Below are 23,675 nucleotides of genomic sequence, written 5' to 3'. Positions count from 1 at the left end.
AGTAAATTTTAATTAGAACAAGTCACCAACACATAAATACTCCAAGCAGTCATCATACCAGTCACACATAATAGATACCACACATATAGCAACATCAAATCTCATTGCAATAAAGCATAAATAGGCTATATGAAAAGATTTGCCAATCTGCTAATTAGTCCCCCTTTTCCGTGGTCTTACATATAAAGACAAGATCCATTCGGGACAAAATTGTCCTCCATTTTTTTACATTACAATAATCGCACTCATATACTGAAAAATCCTGTACTGAAATCACCACTTCTCTTCCAAATACCAACGCCCGCCAAACTCGCATCATCATCCACCCTTCATGAAATAATGAGATTCGTCCACCATGACCGACAATGTCCCAGGGTATTAAAAAAACGTGTATTCCTTCCGAATGAGATGATTAGGCAAAGTTGTCAGATCGATCAACCCAGATATCTTCCAACTCCGCAAAGCTGTGGAAATGGACTGGTCGGTGGTGGTCGCTATAGAAGGGCAGTGGCGTGTCCAGCTTAACGTGGACAGACTTCTTTTCCATTCCTGCAAAAGCACTGCCCATGAAGCTATAGTTCCATTTACCATCATCTGGCACGAGGAAGAAACCCCTGAATCTTGGGCTGAGAAGAAGCTTTCGCTTCTCTCCCATAGTAGTCGTGAATCCCTGGGGCTGGTCGCTTTGGGTGTCCTTGTTTTCAGCTCCCCATTTGTAACCTTGAGGCGTCAATCCCCAAGCAGACAGAGATACACTACCAGGAGTGAAAGACACAGACACTGTAACTGTGTTGGTCTTATCCCACTCCTCGTGTGCATCCAACAGCTTGGCATGCTCCGTCACATCGGCAGCAGGCATGTACGGAAGTTCGCTACCCGACATCGTGTGGATAACACCCAGTGGCTCCATGCCATCCAAGAAGTCACTCTGAGGCAACTTCTGCGGAAGCTGCACATTGCGAAGGCCACCAATCTGCGGCATCATGACGATACACTTGATCTCCTTGACTTGATCATTATCAGGAGCTGAAGCACCGTAAAGGTAGCCAGCCACCTGGACACGCAAATCTGCAATTGTGATGAACTTCTTCAGGATATTGTTGGGCATGACGTATGTTACGTCATCCAGATCACTATCCACTGACGAGACATAGATGTTCTTTGCTCGTGTTCGCAAGTTCGATGTCGCAATAGCTCGTGTTCGCCACTCAGTCTTGGAAGCGAATGTCTGCTGTTCGAACTGAGATGTCGTGGTGACAATGATCTCTTCGCCGTGGACGTTCTGGGTCTTGGTTGTAACGGCCGTCAACTGCTTCTGCTCTTCTTGCTGCTTCTCGATCTCGGCAGCCTGTTGTCTCTGCATGGATGGTGCAGAAATTTCCATACCAAGGATGATATCACGGACTTCAGTGCTCGTCAGACTAGACACGTTGACGTTGTTCTTCTTGCCATAGTCGTTCAAGATGAGATCACGCAGCTGGGTTTCAACCTTGATCCAGTCCTCATCGTTCAACGATGGCCAGATGTGGTGGTCTAGCGTAATAACAGTCTTATCGGGTCGCAGGATAAGCTTAGTCTTATCAGGATTGACGTGAAGAGCACGCAGAATGAGAATGAGACGAGAGAAGGCAGTGTATGAAGAGATACTCTTCAACCACTCATCGTACAGGTTGAACAGCACCATCTGAGGCTCAGTCGCTCGCAGGATCATGTCACCCAACTTCTCAACCTTCATAGCAGCCTGGAAAGGAAGCTGCAACTCGGAAGCACGAATAGAAATGTTGGGGAAATCTACCAGCTGGACTTCAAGGGGATCCAAGAGACCCTTTCTGGTGACAATCAGCTGCTTGGGCTGCTCTTCAACAGGGAGCGAACGAATCAGCGCCGCCACTTCTTCCGCCGTCTTCCACTTGGCGAGCTGTCCAAGACGTTTCTGACCTGCCCACACACTGGTGTGAATGATCTTCAAGAACAGCTGACCAGTTCGCGGGTTGAAGATGAAGATGGCACCGTTGATGGGTTTGGTAGTCAAATTTCCTTCGAATGTCTTGTGAATGGTCACACGGTACACATTGGTGTCATCGATAAACAACTGCGTTTGGTTGCTGAAGAGCTCCGAATAATTCTGCGAGTTCAGGAACTCTTGGTTGCTTTCGGAAGCGTACAGCTGCAGACCCTTGCGAATACGCTCTCGAAGGACGTACAGTGCCGGGTTCGCCTTCATGATCTTGGCCATAGCTTGCTGAATGAGTACTTTAAGACCTGGGAAGTACATGCCGTAGGCCGAGTACAAATTGTATGCCAAATCGATACCAATCATGATACCAGTAGCAGAAGGATAAATACTTGAGCTATCGGTTGTGTAATCAAGGTACTTGGCACGTGTGTAACGCTCAATGTCGTGAGAGTCGTAGTCACCATATCGCAGTTGCACATCAACCCAAAATTTGTTGGTCGTGGTAGGCTCAATGACATCCTTCGTATCGTACAAGAGCGACGGGCGGGTGACATTCCATTTGTGGCTGGCAAAGAGAAGAATATCGGCGCAGGAGCTGTTCATCTTGTAAGATTTACGAGGGTGAATGGTTTCCTTCTGGACAGTCTCAATGCCGAGAGACTCCAGTTCCTGGTCAAACACTTGACAGAGATCCATGACCACGGACTCGTGAATCTTTTGCCACAAGTGAGCACGGAAGATTTGGATAAGAGAGATCTTCAGAGTGGGGATCTTGCCGTGCAAGAAAATACCAGTAAGATCCAGTTGAACCTGGAAACCGACGTAGACGTTGGCTCGGTTGATCGTAGGGGACCACCAGAGAGTGAAACGACGGTTGGGAATCTGGTTTAAACCGGATCGCTGGGCGTTGGTGAGCTTTTTGAACTTCATGGACTCTTCGAAACCAGAGGCCTTTTCCCAGAAGAGACCCTCCCAGGATGGGAAACCAGTGGCCTTGAAGAGAGTGTGCTCAAGGATAGTTTCAACACCACCCAAAGCCTGGATGACATCAGTTCGATAGGCGTTCAGGTTCCAAAGCTTGCCGTCATGTCGCTGACTTGTCCACCAGAATGGGTTGCCCTTCATGAGCTGGTAAATCTTGAACTCGGCTCGAGCACGGAAACCCTTGTCGAAGCTGAGTGTGCTTCGGTCCTTTTGGAACAAAGTGTTGATTCTAGGCAAACCACGATCCCAGCTATCCTCCAAATCTTCCAGAGTCAGACGACGGTTTTGCTGATTAGCCTCCAAACGCTTCTGGGAGTATTCAGTCCAGACACGTTGGGAGTCGATGAATTCTGCTTCCCACGGAATGATGTATCGGAAGATGTTGGGAATCAGGGTCTCCTCAGCATGTGTCATACCAGCTCGGTAGTGAGTGACACCAGTGTCAGTCTGTTTGGACCAACGCTTGTCACTGGCTGGAATAAGGATGTGAGAGCCAGAGATCATACCCAATCCACCAAGCTCCTTAGGGGTATAGAAGACAGCAGGAGGGAAACGCGAAGGCATCTTTGAGTTCAGTCCGATCTTGACTCTTGTCTGAATCTTGGTTTCGCACTTGACAATAGTATCAAGGAGCTCAATGGTGGAGACTGCGGCCTCACGGTAGTATGTGAACAGGGCAATCAGAGCAGTGTTCCATTTATTCGCAATCTTGGTAAAAGTTGTTGAACCAGACGACATGAGAATTTGTCGAATACGGTTGTTGAACTTTTGAATATCTTCCTCAGTGACTTGCAAGAACGCGTGTGCCGTTCTTTCCTTGGTCGTATTATCGACCAAAGACCAGACGCTGTCTTTGACAGGGAACTCATCATTCTGGTTTCTAATCTTTGGCAGAATACGAACTTCGAATCCACACATGGAGAAGAGCAGGTTGGGGTTATCTCTGCTGTAAACACTAACGAAACTGTCATCCCAGTCAATTGTGGTGACAGATCGTGGCAGGCGATTCTTGAAGTCCCAGAAGACAGCTCGTCCCAGGTTGACATCGTGTCGCATCAGGCGCATACGAGAGTCTCGTGGCCAGCACTTTTTACTCTTATATCCAATGACATTTTCAAAGTTGGGATCAGGTTGCTCGGTAAGGAATCTTTGGATGAGATCTCGCGATTCTTCTGCTGTAAACCGAAGGAAGATCCAGATCTTGTCGATGTATCGGCTGTATAGTCGGATTGGGTGTCTGCTCTCCGTTTCCCGATCGCGGAACTGCAAGAAATCGTTGGGGCTTTGGGGCGGTCCAGCAATTTCACTAGCTCGTTGAGGGCCAAGCAAAAGCAGGTCGAGGACAAGGCCATAGTACTGGAACACGAAAGCAGAAAACTGAAGACCACGAATCATGCCGTAGCTGTTGACATGGTTCATGTCCTTGTAGGTGAGCTGGACGTTGTTCTTCGCCGTGATGTAATCAGCAAGATTGTGGTCCATGATCAGTCTCAGGAGGGAGTTGAGAAGCGTCAATTCCATCTTCTCATAGACCTTGGAGAGCTCAGTCTCAATCATGACATTGCACTCGCCATTTTCAGTTTCCCAAACCTGGCCCAGGTTGTTGATACCCTGAGCCCACTTGTACACCAGCAGAGGGGGCACTTCAGAATCAGAGGGCTTGATCCAGGCGGGGAAAAGGTGTCTCTGATCAGCCTGGTACCACAGATACTGGTCAAGATAAGCATCGCTAATCTTTTCGATTGGCTCAATATCGTAGACTGGGTTGATGGTGCTGTAGTTGTCATTCATATCGATGTTGACTTCCTTGAAAGCTCGCTGAGTGAGCAGGAATCGCTTGATGCGCTCCAAAGTTGTACCGGGACTATCGTATGCCTGCTCGATAAGGGCAAGCTCTTCACGTTGGCTCTGGTTGAGACGGCCCTTGACCGAGTAAGCTTCTCTCAGTCGCTCCAGAGCGAGGATCAGAATCTTGGTGTCGTGCTTGTAAGAAACACTGGGGAACGGAATAGGCGAGAACTTGCGGGACTCCAGCCAGTGGACGGTTGTCGTATAGATGGCAACAGCCTCCTCTGATGAAACATATGGACCGTCCTTCATGTGGTTGTGCTGGCGTTCTTGCTCTGCCTTGAGCCAGAGTCGGGTAAGACGGCCAACGTTCTTCTTGGCAACAGTCTTATCAACGGTGGCACCGCGACGAATACGCTCACGGTTGTAATGGGCAACAGAGACCCACCAATCAGCCTTGGACTTCACGTATCGCAGAATGATGTTCTCAATAGGGGCAGGTAAGCCTGGCACCTTCCAAGGGATGTTACTCTTCCAGCAACGCCAAGCCTCGGAGAGATGCTGCAACACGGTGTTGACCTTGTTCTGCTTAATGCCCTCGGGCATCATGTCCAACAAATCGGCCATGACAGATGCACGAAGCTCAAGATCGAAGTGAGACTCAACACGCTGCTTTGTGACTGTCTTTGCGACACCCTTGCTGTGTCTACCCTCAAATTGACGAGAGAGCAAGTTTCCAAGCCATCTCTCCAAGAGGGGAATAATACCTCGCATGAAGAAGAGCCATACTCTCCAGGCAGGCGCCCAGAAACCACAACCGGGACCTTTTCCAACAGGACCAGAGTTGAATCTGTAGTAGATGAGGTGTTTCAAGTCCTTGCATGTTCGAATCTGGTGCATAAGCTTGTACTTGTAACGGTACATGCCTGTAAGCTGTCCAACGTGGTTGAAGGCATAGAGGATGCCGTCAGCCAGCTGGAAGGCGTCGATATTGCCCAGTCGGTACTGGACTTGTGCATCAACAATCAGCTTTGTCAGTCTCAAGATTTCACGCATCAAATGGAAAGCGTTTCCGAATCGAGACTTCTTTCGCTCCTTTGTGGTGAGGGTCTTGACGGGCTTCAAGTTGAAGTTGTAGTCAAGGTGAAGATATGTCAGGTTCTTCCTATGAATCAGAAGATTGAGCATATTGAAACCTTGACGGCAAACTTGCAAACCAGCCTCCACCCAGTCGATAGTAGTCTGCTGGAAGAACTTGGTCTGCTTCAATGACCTCAGCAGGTTCTGATTATTCTGAGCCTTGGGCTTCTTTTTATGGAGGTCATTGAGGACAAAGTTCTTGAGCAACTTCTGGTATGAGACGCGGACCTTTACGGGCGGTCGGTTTGCAGGGGGGTGCTCGAGATACCACTGCTTGATCAGGGGCACATCCTGGGCGCGAACCATCTTGCCAGATCGTCGATTGAACGGGAACGGCGCCCACCAGAGCTCAATGGCGGCAGCCGTGTCATCATTGTCGAGATCCTCGTCAGCAAGGAAAGGCTCTGCGCCAGCAGGGAGCTCAAAGGCGTCCTCTTCGGGCTCTTCGTTGTTTCCGGTACCAAATAGTTCATCCTCAAGAGACAATTCCACATTCTTGGGGGCCACATTACGTGACGAGATGGGGTTGATTCGACGGTCGAAGTGGAATGTGGGCAAATCCGGGTCATCGACACGATTGTAGACCACCTGGGGGTGAGAGTGCCATGCGAGATGCACGCTTCGAGGAAGAGAGTTGTAAAGGTATGGAAAAGCAACTCGGAACTCGGTTCGAATAGGGTTTCTGAAAATGATTCGGTCAATGGCGTTGAACTCGCCAAAGTCTTCATCATTGGGGTTGATGTCCTTGTATAGCGGCTCAAATCGGGGTCCACCTGGCAAGGCAACATTTAGTGCCTTGGCTGTGAGAAGACTCTTTAGATCGAAGAGATAGAAGTAGTTCTTATCCACAACATCTGAGATCAAAGGTCGACTAAGACGGAACAGCGCCGCCATCTGAGGCAGTGTAAGGTTCCAGCCCTTGTAGCTCGGGCCATTAACATGGGGTGTATCGAGCAGCGGTCGGTGGTCGTAAAACCATTCATAGATTGCCTCATCTTCGTCCTCGTTGAGCTCCATCTGAATAGGCTCAAGCGGCTCCACGTCTTCGATATTTTCCGACCACGACAGCGGTGGCTCCTCATCGTCGAATGGCGGGAATCGCATACGCTTGAACAGTCTTCGGTCTGCCTTTTCTTTTCGCATGAATGTCCACATCATGGCCCACTGTGCAAAGAAAACAGGCTCGATAACTCTGGGGATTTCGTTGACCAGGGTAAGACAGCCGTTGACATGGTACAAGACCTTGACCTCTCGAGCAGACTCCCAGGGCATCGGCATGTTCTCCAAAAGCTTAAGAACAGCGTGCGGCATGAACTTGAGAGCGCCGAGATAGCTTCGCTTGTCGTTTGTGTACTTTTTCTGCGAGACATCGCCAATATCCTTGACGATTTTCCGCAGATGCTCGGGAGGCATGTCAGCCTTTTGCGTCTGAACAAAACCAGCCTTGCGCTTCTCTCCAAATCTGTTCCGCTGGTTGCGAAGCCATTCCTTCTTCTTCTGGGCAAACTTAGCAATATGAGCATCGGCGGGTGGTCGATATCCAGGCGGCGGGGGGGCTGGAGGAGCGGGTGTCGATGGAGGAGGTGGAAGCGATGATGAGGGAGGCGGCGGAGGAGGAGGAGGTCCCCAGCCTGGGGGCGGAGGCGGCGGGAGTTGCGACATGGCGACGTCTTCACTCGTTCAGAGGCAATTCGTGAGTTGCCTGCCTGAAGGCCTGGAGCCGTGGCGCGTGTCAACGACGCGCTGGCAGTTCTTGAATTGCGCACACAGAACAGCGGCCACGTCAAATGCTGCTATGTGGCCTCTATTTTGATGATGCAGATGCCGGTCTCGCAAGAATCAGACGACGACCAGGGCGGGATCGATGCAAAGCCGGATTGATGTTGAGCTTCGCCTTCGTAGAACAATTTCTTGAACGAGGATCCCTGGAGGCACTAGCTTCAATCTCGATGCTAGTCGGTCACGTGATATTGAATGGCTGAGACTGCCTAGAATTGATGCTGCGTCTCGTGAAAACAAGCATTCTGTTATCTAGATCAATAAGATACTGCATCTGTCTCTATTATGTATCCAGATACAATTCTAAAGAGAAGGGCAATAATTCAAGTGATGCAGTATGCAACTTTTGCCTCAGAGAAACCCCCGTATGATACTAGAGGCATTGAATGTACCTCAGTCTCTAACAGTTCTGAGTGTACTTTCTTTTCCTTCGGCAACGTACTGTTACAGCGTTGGCACAATTGCAAAGGGTTCGAAATAATCTCAGAATTATGACAGACAATATTAATAGAATATGATCGATTTTTTTTTTGCCTTAGATTTCTGAGCAATATCACTCTCAATACCATTTCCAATGTTCCAAAGTGTTGCTACAGGGTACTTGATGACGGAGCAGAAGCTGCAATGAGCCAATCAAAACCACTCTAAAGCACTTACATAATCAACATTCATGATCTTCTGCCGCCAGCAACATCAAGCCGAACCATCGCTACAACAGCTCAAACTCACCAACGCCCAAGCAGCCGCTGTCACGACTCTGCAAAAATGGCGCATCTTCGTACGTTGCAATTGCACCATTGCTGAAGCCTACTAACCGCAATTCGCAGACGTCAAGCCGGACCCGGCTCTCCTGAAGCTGGAGGGTGCGTAACATACCGATCCAATGCTCATCTTTCAGATCCCCATCTAACTCGGCGCAACAGCGATGCAAAAGGCTCGCCACCACCACTTCCGATTTACTGGTAGAACAGCACGAATCAGCTTCATCTACATGGCCGCTATCCCCGCCGTCTTCGGCTGGGTCGCATACAAGACAGACGTGAGTGGAAATCGAGCCATGTGGGGAGGGGAAGGAGGATGAGGAGGGGAGACGGCTTGATGAGATGCTAACCTAGGCTAGGGACTGTGGGATCTACGAGCGAAGCGAAAGGGTGACTCCGTCTACGAGAAATAAGCGTCATTTTATTTGGTAGGGGCGAGGGTTTATGTATAATTCAAAAGATTCGATACGGAATAGAGAGCCTAGGGCTGGCCGGATATTCGAATATATATATAAAAAGAAATCAATCTGCATCACTTTGTACTGGAACCCCTTCATTTCATTCTCTGCGATATCTATTCGATGTTGGCAATTGCTGGCTTCGAACAACCTTGATTTCACTTCGAACAGAGGATTATACTGGTGCACCAGTCTGTAGGACTGATGAAGAGGGCCGTATTTCGCCTCCATTAAACGCTAAATTATATGGGTATATCGCATCCTTTCAAAACCTCAATTATGCCTCTAGAGCAAGCCCCCCCTCCCTGCAACCTAATACCAGCGTCCTCTGCCTCGTGACCCCCCAGGCGGCCCATCCGGCAGCTGCTCTCCTCTCCTCCAATCACCAGACGGGAATCTGTTGTCTCTCCAGCTCGGCGCCCTACCCTGGCGGCCGTGATTGCGATTAAAGTTGCTGTCTCGACTTGGAAATCCTCCCCTGAAGCTGCTACCACGACTTTCGCGTCCGCTGGATATAGAGCCTCTTCTGGCGTTTGATGGTGGCGCTACAGAGCCGTCTGACAAGGGAGGAAGGACCGCACACGAGATGTAATCGCCAACCACAAATCTCCAGTCGGCCAGTGTTTTGTCCTTCTCACTGTCATCCCTCATCATGGCATCGGGGTCGGCTTCGTCTGGATTCTCCGCGCCAGGATAGCCCTCACCAATGATGATGCTTCCTAGCTCTTTGACGGCAAACTTGGGTTGACCAGCATTAATAGTATTAGTGCCGCGTAGATCTGGGCAGACGAGCTGGAAGGAGAGTCTCGTGCCAATAGCAGGAGAGGGCAATGCGCTTGGTTTTGCCGCTGCTAGCTCCAGGGCTAGCTCATAGAGTGTACAGGTTGACCATGTGTATATGGAGACATGTGGTGGTAGAGATGGTGAAGCAAATTCTTCTGGTCTAGTTATGAGGCTGATTAATTGTATTTCCCTTAACATATGGTGACATCGTAGTCATAAGCGCATACCTGTAAAAGCTGCCTGTTCGGTGAAATAGACGAACTAAGAACGGAGATGTATCCTCATCCTCACTTGTCCGTGCATCTACCATGGTGGGATAACGTAATGTGACAAAGTGGAAAGTCTGATTTATGAAATAATGCGCAATTTCAAATATGAATCAGACCAATTTGCTCTTAATCTCAAGTCTTTTGTAAAGTTGTAGTTAGAAAGGCCGAACGCTGAAGCTGTATTGGACATATGATGTATTATCCGGAAATCATCCGTAATCGATAGCATGCTTCAACCTCGGTGAGCTCACCGGACTTATCATCCTGTCAACCTCAAACCTTGCCAAATTGCCAAATACTTGCATCCAGCGTCTCTCTACTATTAAAATTTGTGCAGATTCACAAATCACATCAATTTTGAACACCTAGCCGAATCATTGACTCCTTGACGCGACATCTCCAACTCTCAAGACGCTCCCCAGCGCACCATACTTCATCATGGACTTCGCAGCCCTCATGAACAAGGAGCTCTCCAAATCCAAGAAATCATCCAGTAACGATGACAAGAAATACATGAAGCGCTCCGAAGTAGAGGCCGAACGCAAAGCCGCCTACATAGCCGAGCAAAAAGCCCTCGAGGCCGAACGCGCATCCAAAGCCGAAGCGAAGCGCAAGCGCGAAGAAGAAGTCGCCGCAGAGAACGCCTTACGCGAAGACAAGCGGCGCAAACTCGCAGAAGAGTCGCGGAAAAGGCAGGAAGAGAAGGAATGGGAGGAAGAGCAGGCGAGGAGGAAGCGGCTCGGCCTGCCAGAGCTCGTCAAGGGCGAAGAGAACGGCGACAAGAGTGATGGCGATGCGGCAGACGACATTCCGGATGACGAGCTGATACAGAAGCTGAGAGAACTGGGCCAGCCGGCGATATTGTTTGGGGAATCACATGCGGCGCGACTGAGACGGCACAAAAAGCTCACTACGGTGTTGACAACGGGACCTATACCTACGACGCTGAAGCTGGTAGAAGAGAAGGATATGAAGGTCGACGGCGCGATACCAAAGGACAAAGAGGGCCGCCTGTGGCTATTCCGACAGCTGGCGAGTTACTTTACCATGGTGCTCACGGAGTACGAAAAGGCAATGGAGGAAGAGAAGCGGGAGACGAGCGCCAGCAAAATGGCCTACAGCGCCATGGTCCAAACCCGCGAAAACATGAAGCCAGTAAGATCCCCTTCCCCTCCAACTCTCACCTCCCAAAACCCATTTATAAAAGAGGAAGGAAAAGCAAAGACTAACCCGTCACATAGCTCTTCCGCAAGTTCGAATCCGGCGACCTCGACGACTCCCTCCTCCAACCCATCATCGAGATCGTCCAGGCCCTCCAGGAGCGCCGCTACGTCGACGCAAACGACGGCTACCTGCGCCTCAGCATCGGCAAAGCTGCCTGGCCCATCGGCGTCACCATGGTTGGTATCCACGAGCGTAGCGCCCGCGAGAAGCTGCACGACGGCGAAAAAGGCCATGTTATGGGTGATGAGGCCACGCGCAAGTACCTACAGAGCATCAAACGCTGCTTGACCTTTGCGCAGGTGCGGTGGCCGCCGCAGGACTTGAGGCAATTGATGGGATGATTTTGATGAGGGGGGCAATGCTGAATGCAAGGGAGAAGAGGATAAAGGGTGGATGATTCACAGTACAGCTATTACAAGATGCTGGAATATTGGTGCCTACTACATAGTGTGATATGATACCCCGTCTTGATTGGACAAGGCAAGACAGTAAACCAGAATGCATATACGAGGTGTCTCTCTATTGAATTACATCGGGCAGCCTGTGCCGAGTCCTCATCATCGACTAACAACCTGACCAATAAGAAGGCAAGATATTGACTGGATCATAAAGGCAAGATTGAAAGCAAGCGATAAAAGAGTAATAATGCCTCTACTAGTTGTAGTTGGGGGCTGCTGAATACGAAAAAAAGACACGAAAATTCCCCTTTTCTCCTTGCGCCTCCCTCTCTAATGAACAATCATGTGTAACGTTCAAGTCTCCAAGCATTTGCCGTCATAACCGTGGCCCCCTCATTACGAAAAACGGTCCACGTAGGCCATCCGCAGAGCGGATCAAATCTCGGTTTCAGTTGTGTCGCTCACTGCGGCTGACCGATAAATCTCATTCGTAGTTATAGTAGCGTGCTCTCGCCCTCTCCAATAGACTTGCTCGACGATTTTGACGATCCTTGAGAATTAGATCGAGTTCGAGGTGGACTGTGCTGGCACTGAGCCCTGGGTTTTCCATGGGGCCTCTTCTAAGACTCCTGAACCCGCTCAGCGCCTTGGCTGGGCAACTGAGTAATATCTTCGTACCAAGCCTCTTCGACCTCGGGCCCTCCAACACCGCCTCCAACGGGGCCTCCCGGCTGCTTTTTGGCGCCGCTGACCTCGAGACCTGCAACAATCAGATTCACGCGCCGTAACCGCTCCTTGGCCTCTTGCTCATATTTCCGCGCCACAGCAAGTGCGTTTGTCTGCACGACTAGTCGTGGGTCGGGAGAAACGGCGACGAGAAGCTATGTGGGATGTAAGCAACACTGAATTTCATAGTGGGAAAGTGGAAGCGAAAGGGAGAGAGAATACCTTGCTCTTAGCATCTATTCGAGCCCTCAGCGAGCCATCACGAATCATCCTGATGAGCTCCAGCTCCACGGACTGGTTAGGTGTACCAAACGCAGCGTCCAAGCTGTCTAGTGTGACGCATGAAAAGGGAATAAAGTATTGAACGATGCACTTTTCGCGAATTCGGGAGTAGATGGTAGGAATATGTGGCTGCAGGTAGATGTCTAGGAGATAGTCGGCCTTCACACCCTCTAAGATGGTTAGGCAGTTAGAGTAGCGGCCGTTAACAAACAAACTAATCGCCTTCCGAATGTGCGGCTCATGCTCCAGAAACATCCTGAATGATTGGTTATCCAGTATGCGGGCTTGTAGAGCCTTTCTGTCCATGGTTGCTAGGGCCAAAAGGCCGCCGTAGATGGCAACATCGTTGGGGCTGGCAACTGTGTTGTACTCTGTTGGGGATACATTGGGATTGGTGTGAAGAAGAGTATTAGCCGCATCATAATAATTACCAAGTCCCATCAGAGCAACTCCGGATGCCACTTTGGTGTAGGCTTGCTGTGCTTGCTCATCATCCCCAGTTTGAATGTTGGCGATCTTGCCAACGTTGCTCAGCACAGTGGCCCAGTCATGGCGCTGGAAAGCGACGCTAGCCAAGTGCATACCGCAGTCGAAGATGTGTTTGGTCGTGCTCACGTCGTGGCGCATCTTGTTATATGCGTCGGTGGCCTCGGTGAGTTTGCCTATGCTCTCGAAATGCTTGCCAAGATCCTCATTGCCCATCTAAACACAAGCGGTGAGTTAGAACTATTACGGTGTCTCTGCACAATGGAGTGAGGCCTACCCGAATGCTCTCCTTAATGAGATTATTTCTATACCCCTTAAGTTCAGTCTCCAGGCGAGTCGTTTCGGTTCTGTTGGCTAGCTCGGTGCTCTCGATCCATTCGTCGTCCCTCTTTGCCTCAGGCTCATCCGGAGCGACGGAACGGAGAAGCTGCCAGGCATCTTTATACCGAGTGACATCTGAGCCACTCTTTGCCTCGGCAACGGCGGCCTTGAGAGCTTCAACACGTAGGGGCACGCAGCATCGGCCGATGAGGATCAAGCGTTCGTACCGTGTTCGGCCTATGACGACGACGACGAGAAGCAGGGTTAGCATCAGGCATCCCGCCTATATCACTGCATGGTAGAGTACCAGGCAAGTTAAAGAGGGTATGGGACCATCGTACCGACGTAGTTCTGAATATAGAGATCGATATCAAGCTTGGGTAGGTCTATATTGAGGCTCAAGGTCAGCTCCTCCAAGCAGGCATCATGTGGGGCAAGGTCCTGATCTACCGGAGACGATGACATCTGGAGTTTTTGCGTATGCCTGAGCTTCCGAGCTCGGCTGCGTTGAAGCGGGAGCAGCCATGTGGAAAGCAGGGCGGTAAATGCTGTTTTGATAGGAAATGGTTTGCTGTTCCGGCGAGGCTGCGGTGTTGAAGGCTCTCCTGCACGTGCCTCAGCCTTCTGATGATGGAGGGGCGTTCATTGTGGAAAGTGCTTGGCCGTTGGCGTTTGACGGTTTGGCGGGGTTGGAGCTCTGAATAGCGGCCACAGGTACAAGGCCACTACAGAGGTGTGCTTGCTAATACGTGCATTTCAAAGGTACAGCGCATGTACGCATTGCTTTGCATAACCAAATCAATTAGAATAGTCCACTACACCATTGTAAGTGCAGAAAAACATAAACATTTGAGATGCAGTAAGAAGCATTCATCATCCATTTGGTCTTTCTCCTGCATTTACTGTTGGTAGTACTCAAGACCATTGAATAAGATAAAGCAATGAATCTACAGCAAAGGCCAAGGCTAGTGCCAAATAGTGCAAGTTGGCGCATCTCTTCCTCGATTCTTCTTAGCCCAGCATCTTAGCTATATTTCGCTGTAACTCTCTCCACCAACTATCAAGGTGGCAGTATCAAGACTTGGAACAGTATATAATGCCTTCAATCTAGGAAAGCATTCTAGCCAATAATTCTTCAAGAGGAAAACAGTGCAAAAGAAAGCACGCCAAGCTCTTGACGAGATCAAATACGTAATCGCAAGACCTTCCCGAGTCGGCACTGGCCCCCCCCTTTGTCCAGATCAACTAGTTTGCCGTCTTCCGATATACTCTGTGGCTTAGACCTCAATAAACCAGCCGGCGCAAGGGGGTTAGACAGGCACAGGCCCTCTCAGCTCAACTACAGTAAGGGGCTATTTTTGCAGGATGGCAGGGCAGGTGACGGATCGTGCGTTGTTCGACGCCGTTTGTACGAGGCCAAGTATTGTAATCCAGCATGCGGGGGAGAAGAGCGGCAGCTCCGAGTCAGAGTCGCAACGAAACTGCCCATGCATGCGATGTCAGTAGGCAGCAGTGTACTGTAGGATAACAAGACGCATCTCGTGGCGGTGTTTCGTCACGGAAATCGACAACCGGCCCATGGACAGGCAATCTGCCAGGAAATGCAGATCAGACGTCCACTAAATCGCGGGCGTGTGCATTTCGGAGGTGAGCCGAAGCCGAAGCCTCTCGTCATCCTGTCACGGAGAAGTCTCGGGGTTAGAAGCTTGGCTCGGCCACGAGCGGGAACAAGCTTGACCGAAAAGCTTACCTCTGGAATACAGTGCCGGGTTTACGAGTACATTCCAGAGAAGGTCGTGGAAAGAGGATCGCCGGCTGGATTCGGATCGCCATGCCGTGCTGTCACTTGGTAGGGTCGTCTGTGATGACTTCTGGCGCCCGCTACGATAACGACTGCGACGACAAAAGCACTCGAAACATGTGTGTGGCACGAGGCTTCTGACACTAACAGCCAGTTGGATTGATCGTTGGTGTTGGGTGGGTGTAATACTGTATAGTCAAGAGATAATCCATCAATGAGATGGAGATTGTTTATCACGTTTTATCAACTACTTGCTATTGGGATGTTGCTAAATGGTGCTGGCTTTTGTACTGAGTGGGCGTTCGGTTAATTCGGTAAATAGAGGCATGAAATCAAGATCAACGGGCGTGAAGCACTGTAGGTATACCGATGGATGGCATAGTCAATCCGTGCTATTGAGCAAGTAAAAACACAAACACAAACAGCAATGTCCTCTTTTTCAGGGCGCAGCACAGTTTGTTGGTGATACGGCCTGGATTAAATTCAGCATTCCCTACACTGTACTGTACTTGGTACCGACTAAGGTCTCTTCAATCTTAGCAGGCGTCTCCCGATTCCAGCCTTGTGGGTTATCCTGGCTTTATCGGCAATCTCGTTCCCACGGCGAAAAGCTTGGCATAGGCAAGGTGATGTAATGCCGCCGTGGCTTGAAGACACCGTACCGGGACTGGCCTAAGACCACCGAAGAAGCCGAAGGGTCTTTAGAACAAAATGAAGAAGAAAAAATTCAAGTGAGAAATCCAAAGGGAAAACAGGAAAAAACAAGGCAAAATGAGAGAAATGAAGCTGCGTCTTGGTGACTCGTGACCAGGGCCAGGATTGGCGAGTTCTCGCTGCCGAAATTCGCTACAGTATGGTGCATGTCGCACAAGGAACATGGGACAACGATTCATTTGCCTACATGCAGTGCAGTGTACGAGTACAGTGCCGGCAACGCCCGCCACGGCGCGCAATACGTGTACTCTCAAGCCTTGCGCATCAATAGGGTGCTCGACTTTAAATCAAGGTTATCTCGAGTTCATCCCCGCCAATCTCTGCCGGGCTCACCTTTAAAGTTGCGGTTTTTGTGGTGGGCGATGACAGGAAAATAAAAAAGAAGCATGTCACCAAGGTTAGGCATTGCAGGACTGCAAAAGTCTAAACCGCGGCACCCCATGAACTTGACTCACCGAAACAACGGGCTGCAAAGGGGATGGCACACACCTGCTGTGCATGCGAGGGCGAGTTAATTTATAATACTGCTCACCCGCATGCGCTACAGATACAGCTAAACCAACAACCACAACCACAAGCAGGCAGCCAGATGATCCATTTGATGCTACTTGGACGGGGACCTGGACCTGGTTGGACCTGGACTTTTTGTCGCTGCTGCGGGTAGCGCGTACTTGTACCTGCGGCGCTTGTACTCCGTATGCCCGCAACAGCCGCAGGTCGTATCATTTCCCGTTTCCCGTCTCCATAATTTGACCCAAAGCTGCAGAACGGCTCTTGGGGATGGCGGGAATAAAGCGGACGTTGGCGCGATGGTGGACCAGCACATTCCACTGATGCTAGGTCTTGAAAGGCCAGTGTTACGTTGAAGTTGCCGGGCACTCTTGAGCTGGCGGTAGTAACGTATACTTTGGTATGTTGGTTGCGCGAACAGTTAGAGTCATTGTAAGTCAAGTCGAAAAGGAAATGATCGATATGGAGCAGGTATAGTAGTTTGATTTGCCTGTTGGAGTTTTATTCTTTCCTTATCGCCCTCACTATCGTCACCTCCAATGGCCGATAATGCTGGGTTAATAAACTACCCAGAACTGAGGATTAACTCGCTGTCAATGCTAACGCCGACCGACATCTTTCGCGCACTGGGTGCTCGGCCCTTCCGATTCTCAAGATAAACTACACGGACTGGCGGCGGGCTGATGACCTCCTCGATGATGCAGCTAGTCCTGCACCTAGCACTAAGCATTTCTCGACTGCAGTGCGTGTCCAAAGTCAAAACGGCGAGACACACACCAATGACAGCCGCGGGAGGCGTTTATCGCATCATTACCGTAGCACTGAGACATGCCTCCCATCCAATGCTTTGGCTCTGACTTGCCTAGTATGAGTACTCCTAGTAATTTGTAGTAGGTAATCCATTCTTGATCGATTCTGATCTGCCCGTAGCGTTAACGGGTTGCTGGGACCAGAATCCCGCGATTCCAACGGAACTGAATTGAAGCTTATCTAGTCAAGCCCAAATCTCGCCGGCACTGTAGCCATCTCAATGTCGCAACGAACCTTTGAAAGCTTCTTTTCGCCCTTCTACCGCCATCCCACCCCCCCATTGTGTCTTGCCCTGCCAGCCAAGCTTTTCAGCCAAGCCTTCCAGCTTCATTTCGGAGCCATCAATCCACATGCCGAGTGGCAGTTGAGGCGCTGGGATGCCATGTGGCAGTGGAGAGGTCGGATTTGCTAGTCAAACACTGCCATTTGCCCCCCCATAAGACACAGCAAGATTGAAGCAGAAATTCGAGCCCATTCCTAGGTATCGCCGAAATGCAAATGCCCGGGCTGGCTTGCAGTTTATCACGCGGCAGTAATTCTGGCGCCGCCTCTAGTCCAGCGGTGGAGTTTCCTGCGCGATGTGGACCTGCTCAGTTGTGTTTTTAGCCCCCGACGCCATCAAGAGCTCAATTCGCTGTCATGGATGGATCAATCGATGCTGAATTCTTTTTTCAGTTCCCTCCAGCCCGCTGAACGGGGCGGACATCCGCTGAAAGCCTCGCCGGGCACTTCCCGTGCTCTTGGGCGTCTGCGAAGATTGTCGTACGAGGATTTTCGTTCATCCTCCTTAGCCAATTCGGCCTCGGTGGTGTACCGAGTGCCTTGCGACCAGCTGAACCATCCAACACCAGAACATGTTAGTATCCCAGGGCCTGCTTGTGCTAAGGCAGCCAAAGTCTGGAACTCTCGATTCATGCAGTCTGACGGCATTGCGATGCTGGCGCTCTGGACGCATGAATCTGGCACTGCGCGGCGTTTTGTATGCACTCCGTACAGGTACATCTGCAGAATGCTGTCGGCAGTGGACCTCCTAGACAAGATGGAAGGTCGCGGGCAAACCGGCACTCTGCAGCATGCTTGCGCCTGTACTGGCACCTGAGGGTACACGTACTCGTACAGGCATTCGTGTCGCCAGAAGCATGCAGAGCATCATAGAAAAACCCAAAGGGCGGTTGAGTATATATACATTTGGGCTCAGTATGTTGGCATGAGGATTGAGGTTCCTGTACTTTTGAATTTCGTATTTTGGATGCGTCTCTCCCATTCCATTGGATCAAGGCTTCTCACTTCCTTGCTTTCGCTCAGACACCTTCAAACCTCCTGCTAGCTGACGGTGGTCAACTAAGACAGCCTGGCAAGACATTTGGGCGAATTCGCATGAGAGATGTCTCTGTCAAGTATCGTATCAAATCCATGCTAAGATAAAAATCAAACGGCTTACAAAGGATTGATCCCAAGCAGGGAACCTTGAGCGACGAGGTTGTGGAGCGCTGCATCTCTGTGCCTCACAAAGCGCCGTGTTATTCTCCTCCCTACGTGTGCCAAATGTATTCCCCAGACGTAGGGCACTTGTACTGTACAGCATACTCCTCACATACTCTCTCCCCAATTGGATGTTCCCAGGCTCATTGAAAAGGGCACGGCCTCGTACTCCGGACCCAGCTCCGAATACAGCAGACACAACCACAACCCCCTGGCCTTTTGCATCCCCACACGCGTCAATGGAGTTGTGGTGTTGCTGCCCGGGATGGCTTTCCATCTTCCCACAGTGCAGACTGCAACCCACGCACGGCCCGAACCAACCAGACGCCAAACCCGGCCCCAAGCGGCTCTCGGTGGGATTCGCGGGCTGCGTAATGCTAGCCGCACGGCCGCTCCACCGCAAAGCTGCAGCCCCAGTGTCTTCAGCGGGCCAGCCACTGTAGGACAGTGCTAGAGGCGCCTCCCACAGGCTCTCAGTCAATTTATCCCAGCCCAGCCACGGCGCCCTCTCGCTTGCTGTACTTGCGTCGGCAGTACTTGTACCGCCCTCTGGTTACAGTGCGGATTGGCCCCCAGTTCCCCCCAGCACAGGCTCTGGCTCTGGCTGACTCCCACTCTCTGGACTGCTGTGGACTTTGCAGCGCCTGAACGGCCTCTCCCTTCTGTTCCTGTCTTTTATTTCTTTCCCTCGTCCTCGCGCCATAATCTCGACGACACTCCCGCCAAACCCTCCCCATCTCGCTCCGGACACGGGAGAGACTGCGCTGTCCATCTGATGGCCTAGATTGGCAGACGCCGGGGCAATTGGCACGTACGCTGCCACCGACTTTGCATCCCCGGGGTCCTGTCCTGTCTCTCCAAATCCAAAGGCCTCTTCTCCATCGCACACGAAGCATCGAGCCAGAGCATCCAGCCCCGCCCAGATCCCAGCCCGAGTACGTTGCGTGAATGAGCGGCCAAGACGGGACAAATATCGAGGTTGCGCTGCATCTGTTCTAACCTGCCACGCTGCTACAGTACAAGTACACCCTCAATCACATACGGATCGGCCCTGCGAATCAGCCCTGCGACTAATAATAGCCCTGTGAATCGGCCCCTGCTGAACCGCCCTCTGAGAACAAAAAAATACAAATAAAAATGTCCGACGACGAGGCCATCACCGTCGGGTCGCAGCCCGCCGGCGACTGGTCTATCCACGATGCTGGATCGCCGGCGGACAGCGTCAAGTCGGACGCTGAAGACGACGACAAGGCGGGCGATGCCGAATCGGCACCGTCGCAACCCATCCAGAAGCGACGTCGAGTCACCCGCGCCTGCGACGAGTGCCGCCGCAAGAAGATCAAATGTGACGGCAAGCAGCCTTGCACGCACTGCTCCGTCTACAGTTATGGTGCGTATTATGATTTGGCGACGGTCCGGTCCTGGATATTGCTGTCGTTCGGCTTCACAATGTTGAACGATCCTTCGCTCCACCTTTCTCATCCCGCCTGGATCGCTCCCATCTCACTGCCTTGAACGCCGTTGCTGACCTTTTGTTGCGCAGAATGCACATATGATAAGCCATCAAACAGGAGGAGGAATCCCGCGCCGCAGTATATCGAGGCCCTGGAAAGTCGTCTTCAGCGCGCCGAGTCGCTGCTGCGAAAATTCGTCCCCGATATCGACTTGGCCGATCCAAATCTTGACCCTGCCATCCAGCAAGAGTTTCACAACCGAGAACGAGCGCGTGCTGAGGTTGCCAAGCTGCGGACCAACCATCCCGCTGAGCCTGATCCCAATGACACCCAGCTCACCTCCATGATCGACTCCATCGGCCAACTGGATCTCGACGACAAGGGCGGCTGGGATTTCTACGGCATCTCGTCTGGCGCTGTTTTCCTGCGGCGCATGAAGGAGAACTTCCGCGGCATGCTAGGCCCTGTTGGCAAAGGACCGTTTCTACCACGCCCGTCTGATCGAACCGCGGGTCTCTTGAACTTTGACACGCCGCCCGTTGGTTCACCCTTCTCTACCATCTCCAACTACCCCGAGCTGCCTCCCAAGGACGTCGCTCGGAAACTCTGCTACTATTCTCTGAGTTGCGCCACGTGCCTTGTCCGCATCGTTCACGTCCCTAGTTTTTACGAAAAATTCGACTACATCTATGAACGACAACATGAGCCGATGAGCCCGGATGATACCCAGTTCCTCGCCCTTTTTTATGCCGTCTTAGCGTTGGGTTGCATGTATAGTAATCTTGACGACTCCAGTTCCGGTGGCATGACTTATCGATTTGCCATTGATGAAGGGTAAGTTTTGCTTCACCATGTGATGGTATTCGATGAAGTTTACTAACTCAACGGCTGCAGAGTCAAATACTACAAGATAGCAAGATCTCTGCTGCGTGATGTTACCGAGTGTCGAAGCCTTGTTTCCATCCAGACGCTTGTTTTCATAATTCTTTTCCTTCAATCCACCGCCAACCTCAACACCTGCTACTCATTTGTAGGAATCGCTCTTCGATCAGCCTTGCGAATGGGTCTTCACCGCCACTTGCAGCATGAGCGAATAGGGAACATCGAGCAGCAAGTTCGGCGACGTGTTTTCTATGTCATACGGCAGATGGACATTTACGTATCTACAATGCTCGGGTTCCCCCTGCTTCTAAACAGCGACGATGTCGATCAGCAGTATCCCATTGAAGTTGACGATGAATTCATAAGACCTGAAGGCATTCTACAACCAGCACCGGGAACGGCCTCATTCTTCCAAGCATTCAATGCCCACTCTCGATTGATGGATATTTTGGGCAAAATCACAAAGTACATTTATCCGACAAAAGGCGTTGGGCAAACGGTCATGAGGGGGGATAAGCCATCATCCACATATCTCATCAGCTATAGCAGGATTAAGGAGATTGAGACGGATCTACACAACTGGTTCGAGAGACTTCCAGAGGCATGGCGGCCGAGCCCTGACGGCCCCATTGAAGTAGTTCGGTAAGTCGCCTTCTGACATGTCTCAAGAAACCCGGCTGACAGTCCTGTAACAGTGTGCGGCATCTGCTGCGTTTTGCCTACGCGCATGTGCAGCTTGTCTTGTACCGACCATTTCTGCATTACGTTTCTCCTCGACTCAGCCAGGGCAACAGAATTGATGAGCTATCATATGCCTGCGCGGCGGCCGCTATCAGCGTGTCCCGTAACATCGTCCACATTGGCCTTGAGATCCGAAAGCAGCGCGTCCTTAGCGGCCCCTACTGGTTTATGCTCTACACTGAGTTCTTCTCCGTGCTCTCGCTGGTATTTTATGCCATTGAGAACCCTGAGAAGCCTGGATCAGCAGAGGTATTGGCTGATGCGCGCGCTGGGAGACAAATGATTGCCGATCTGGCCGAGAAGAGCCTCTCTGCTGAGAGGGTCACTCACACTCTCAAGGTAGGAACCGGCCTGGTATCCCCCTTGACTATTGTACCACTGTTACTGAATGTTTTTTAAGGTTCTATTTGATCAATTGCCAGAACGGTTTGATCCGCCTCAAGCTCGGCCATCGTCCACGAAGAAGAGGACGGCCCCGGGCGTTAAAGCACCAGGCAACCCTGGCATCTCTGTGGGCATGTCTCTTCACAGACCAGGCGACATAAGGGGCGGCGGTATGTCTTTATATGGCACCTCCACTTCTAGGGGCTCCATGGACAGCAGTTTCGCACAGTCATTAGACCACAGTGGATATCCTGAGCCCTCGTTCACCAGCAGCCTGAACGACGTGATGCCGATGGACTTGTCATCACGAGCAACGCCCGATTCTACGAGCACGGCCGAGAGTGTACACCGGCACCCATACCAGCAACATCCTCTGAGTGGACATCTTGGCCACAACCACCCGGTTCATAAACTCGACTCGTTAATGTTTCCTTCGGACGATCCATTCGCCTACCCTAACCAGCCGATGATGGAACTGGGATTCTCAGGTAAAACCGACGTGCCAGCCGTGTCGATGCCTCATCAACCTCAGGACTCGGGATTCTTCTTCCCTGCTTCGCTGGATGAGATGGGAGATCAGTTTATGGGACAGCCTCCGCCGTACATGATGCCACAACAGCAACAGCAGCCGCCACCACAACAACAGACCCCTATGGCGATGAACATGTCGGCTAACATGTATGACCCTAACGCTATGATGGGCATTCACCAGCAACCGCCGCCACAGCAGGCTCAGCCAGCGCCACAACGACGACCCGGCGGACTATCTCTTCGACGAGCAATACGGGGCGAGAGGCACCAGGAGCGGCAGATAGAGCAAATGTTTACGGATCACGGCATGCAGCCGGACTGGGGGAGTTTCTTTGGTTCTGGCAGGGGCGGATTTCAGGGAATGTGAACGACTGCCACATGATACCCATTTTTTTGACGATATGAAAACGGGATGGCCTTGCGGTCCACCGGGGGGGAGTGAAGGGCGTCTTGTTGCTTTTCTTGTTATTTCTTTTGTTTTGATCACCCATTCCTTGGACATCGTTGGACGGGAAAGAAAGGTCACAGCGCGATTGCATGTTTTTACAACTACTGTCAACCTATCCTCATCACTCGAAACCATTTGCGGCTGGTGTTTAGATACTTGGGTCACTTTTGTTCTTTCATCTGTTTCCATCTTTTTCCCCTCCTCGACTCCCCGTTGGCGGCAGGCACACCGAAACAAAAAACAACAACTATATGAGCATATCACAGTGTGTAGATAAAGGGACTTTGATCGAACCATATACACGATCAATTGTCGAAGCACCAATCATACTAGGTACATACGAAGAAATAAACTATCTAAGGTACCCATAGAAACGCCTCGCTCTCGTTCCCTAGTTTGGTAAACTTGTTCTTTGCCTTTCGTATCACGGAATGTCCTTTTGGTGTGATTACGTATGCGACTTAACGCAGAAAGGCAATTGAGGACCGGCGAGCGGCCGACCAAATGGCCGACATTTTGGACAAAAGACCCTGGCCACTTCGGCGCCGAATACAGTGCGACA

The 23,675-nt window shown here is 51.0% G+C and overlaps 6 protein-coding genes across 6 annotated transcripts; 3 read left to right on the top strand and 3 right to left on the bottom strand.

The window, feature by feature from the left end:
* Window positions 1-18: 18 nt before the first annotated feature.
* On the bottom strand, window positions 19-7,758 carry V8C40DRAFT_255127 (U4/U6-U5 snRNP complex subunit PRP8). The gene has a single exon (XM_083217974.1). It carries the CDS (start codon window positions 7,529-7,531, stop codon window positions 413-415), a length of 7,119 nt encoding a protein of 2,372 aa, XP_083068855.1. The 5' UTR covers window positions 7,532-7,758; the 3' UTR covers window positions 19-412.
* Window positions 7,759-8,413: 655 nt separating this feature from the next.
* V8C40DRAFT_269766 (uncharacterized protein) lies at window positions 8,414-8,822 on the top strand (the record flags this gene model as incomplete). Its single annotated transcript, XM_083220124.1, has 4 exons — window positions 8,414-8,426; window positions 8,476-8,511; window positions 8,572-8,687; window positions 8,769-8,822. The coding sequence occupies 4 exons, from the start codon at window positions 8,414-8,416 to the stop codon at window positions 8,820-8,822; spliced, it is 219 nt and encodes a 72-aa protein (XP_083068854.1).
* Window positions 8,823-8,960: 138 nt separating this feature from the next.
* V8C40DRAFT_255122 (Sin3 associated polypeptide p18-domain-containing protein) lies at window positions 8,961-10,062 on the bottom strand. Its single transcript, XM_083217973.1, has 2 exons — window positions 9,878-10,062; window positions 8,961-9,810 (listed from the first exon to the last, which is right to left on the bottom strand). The coding sequence occupies exons 1-2, from the start codon at window positions 9,958-9,960 to the stop codon at window positions 9,180-9,182; spliced, it is 714 nt and encodes a 237-aa protein (XP_083068853.1). The 5' UTR covers window positions 9,961-10,062; the 3' UTR covers window positions 8,961-9,179.
* Window positions 10,063-10,184: 122 nt separating this feature from the next.
* V8C40DRAFT_255121 (mRNA splicing protein PRP18) lies at window positions 10,185-11,755 on the top strand. Its single transcript, XM_083217972.1, has 2 exons — window positions 10,185-11,074; window positions 11,161-11,755. The coding sequence occupies exons 1-2, from the start codon at window positions 10,358-10,360 to the stop codon at window positions 11,482-11,484; spliced, it is 1,041 nt and encodes a 346-aa protein (XP_083068852.1). The 5' UTR covers window positions 10,185-10,357; the 3' UTR covers window positions 11,485-11,755.
* A 41-nt stretch (window positions 11,756-11,796) lies between these two features.
* Window positions 11,797-14,020, bottom strand: V8C40DRAFT_107372 (26S proteasome subunit RPN7-domain-containing protein). The gene is made up of 5 exons (XM_083210738.1): window positions 13,807-14,020; window positions 13,698-13,742; window positions 13,313-13,593; window positions 12,490-13,251; window positions 11,797-12,422 (listed from the first exon to the last, which is right to left on the bottom strand). The coding sequence occupies exons 1-5, from the start codon at window positions 13,880-13,882 to the stop codon at window positions 12,162-12,164; spliced, it is 1,425 nt and encodes a 474-aa protein (XP_083068851.1). The 5' UTR covers window positions 13,883-14,020; the 3' UTR covers window positions 11,797-12,161.
* Window positions 14,021-19,337: 5,317 nt separating this feature from the next.
* Window positions 19,338-23,475, top strand: V8C40DRAFT_255111 (Zn(II)2Cys6 transcription factor). Its single transcript, XM_083217971.1, has 5 exons — window positions 19,338-20,063; window positions 20,217-20,961; window positions 21,022-21,651; window positions 21,705-22,089; window positions 22,151-23,475. The coding sequence occupies exons 1-5, from the start codon at window positions 19,811-19,813 to the stop codon at window positions 23,030-23,032; spliced, it is 2,895 nt and encodes a 964-aa protein (XP_083068850.1). The 5' UTR covers window positions 19,338-19,810; the 3' UTR covers window positions 23,033-23,475.
* The last annotated feature ends 200 nt before the right edge of the window (window positions 23,476-23,675 follow it).

The sequence above is a fragment of the Trichoderma camerunense genome (assembly GCF_050948025.1).
Source record: "Trichoderma camerunense strain CBS 138272 chromosome Unknown V8C40scaffold_20, whole genome shotgun sequence".
NCBI lineage: Eukaryota > Fungi > Ascomycota > Sordariomycetes > Hypocreales > Hypocreaceae > Trichoderma > Trichoderma camerunense.
Note: the sequence above shows the minus strand (reverse complement) of the source record. Positions and strands in the feature narration are given on the sequence as shown.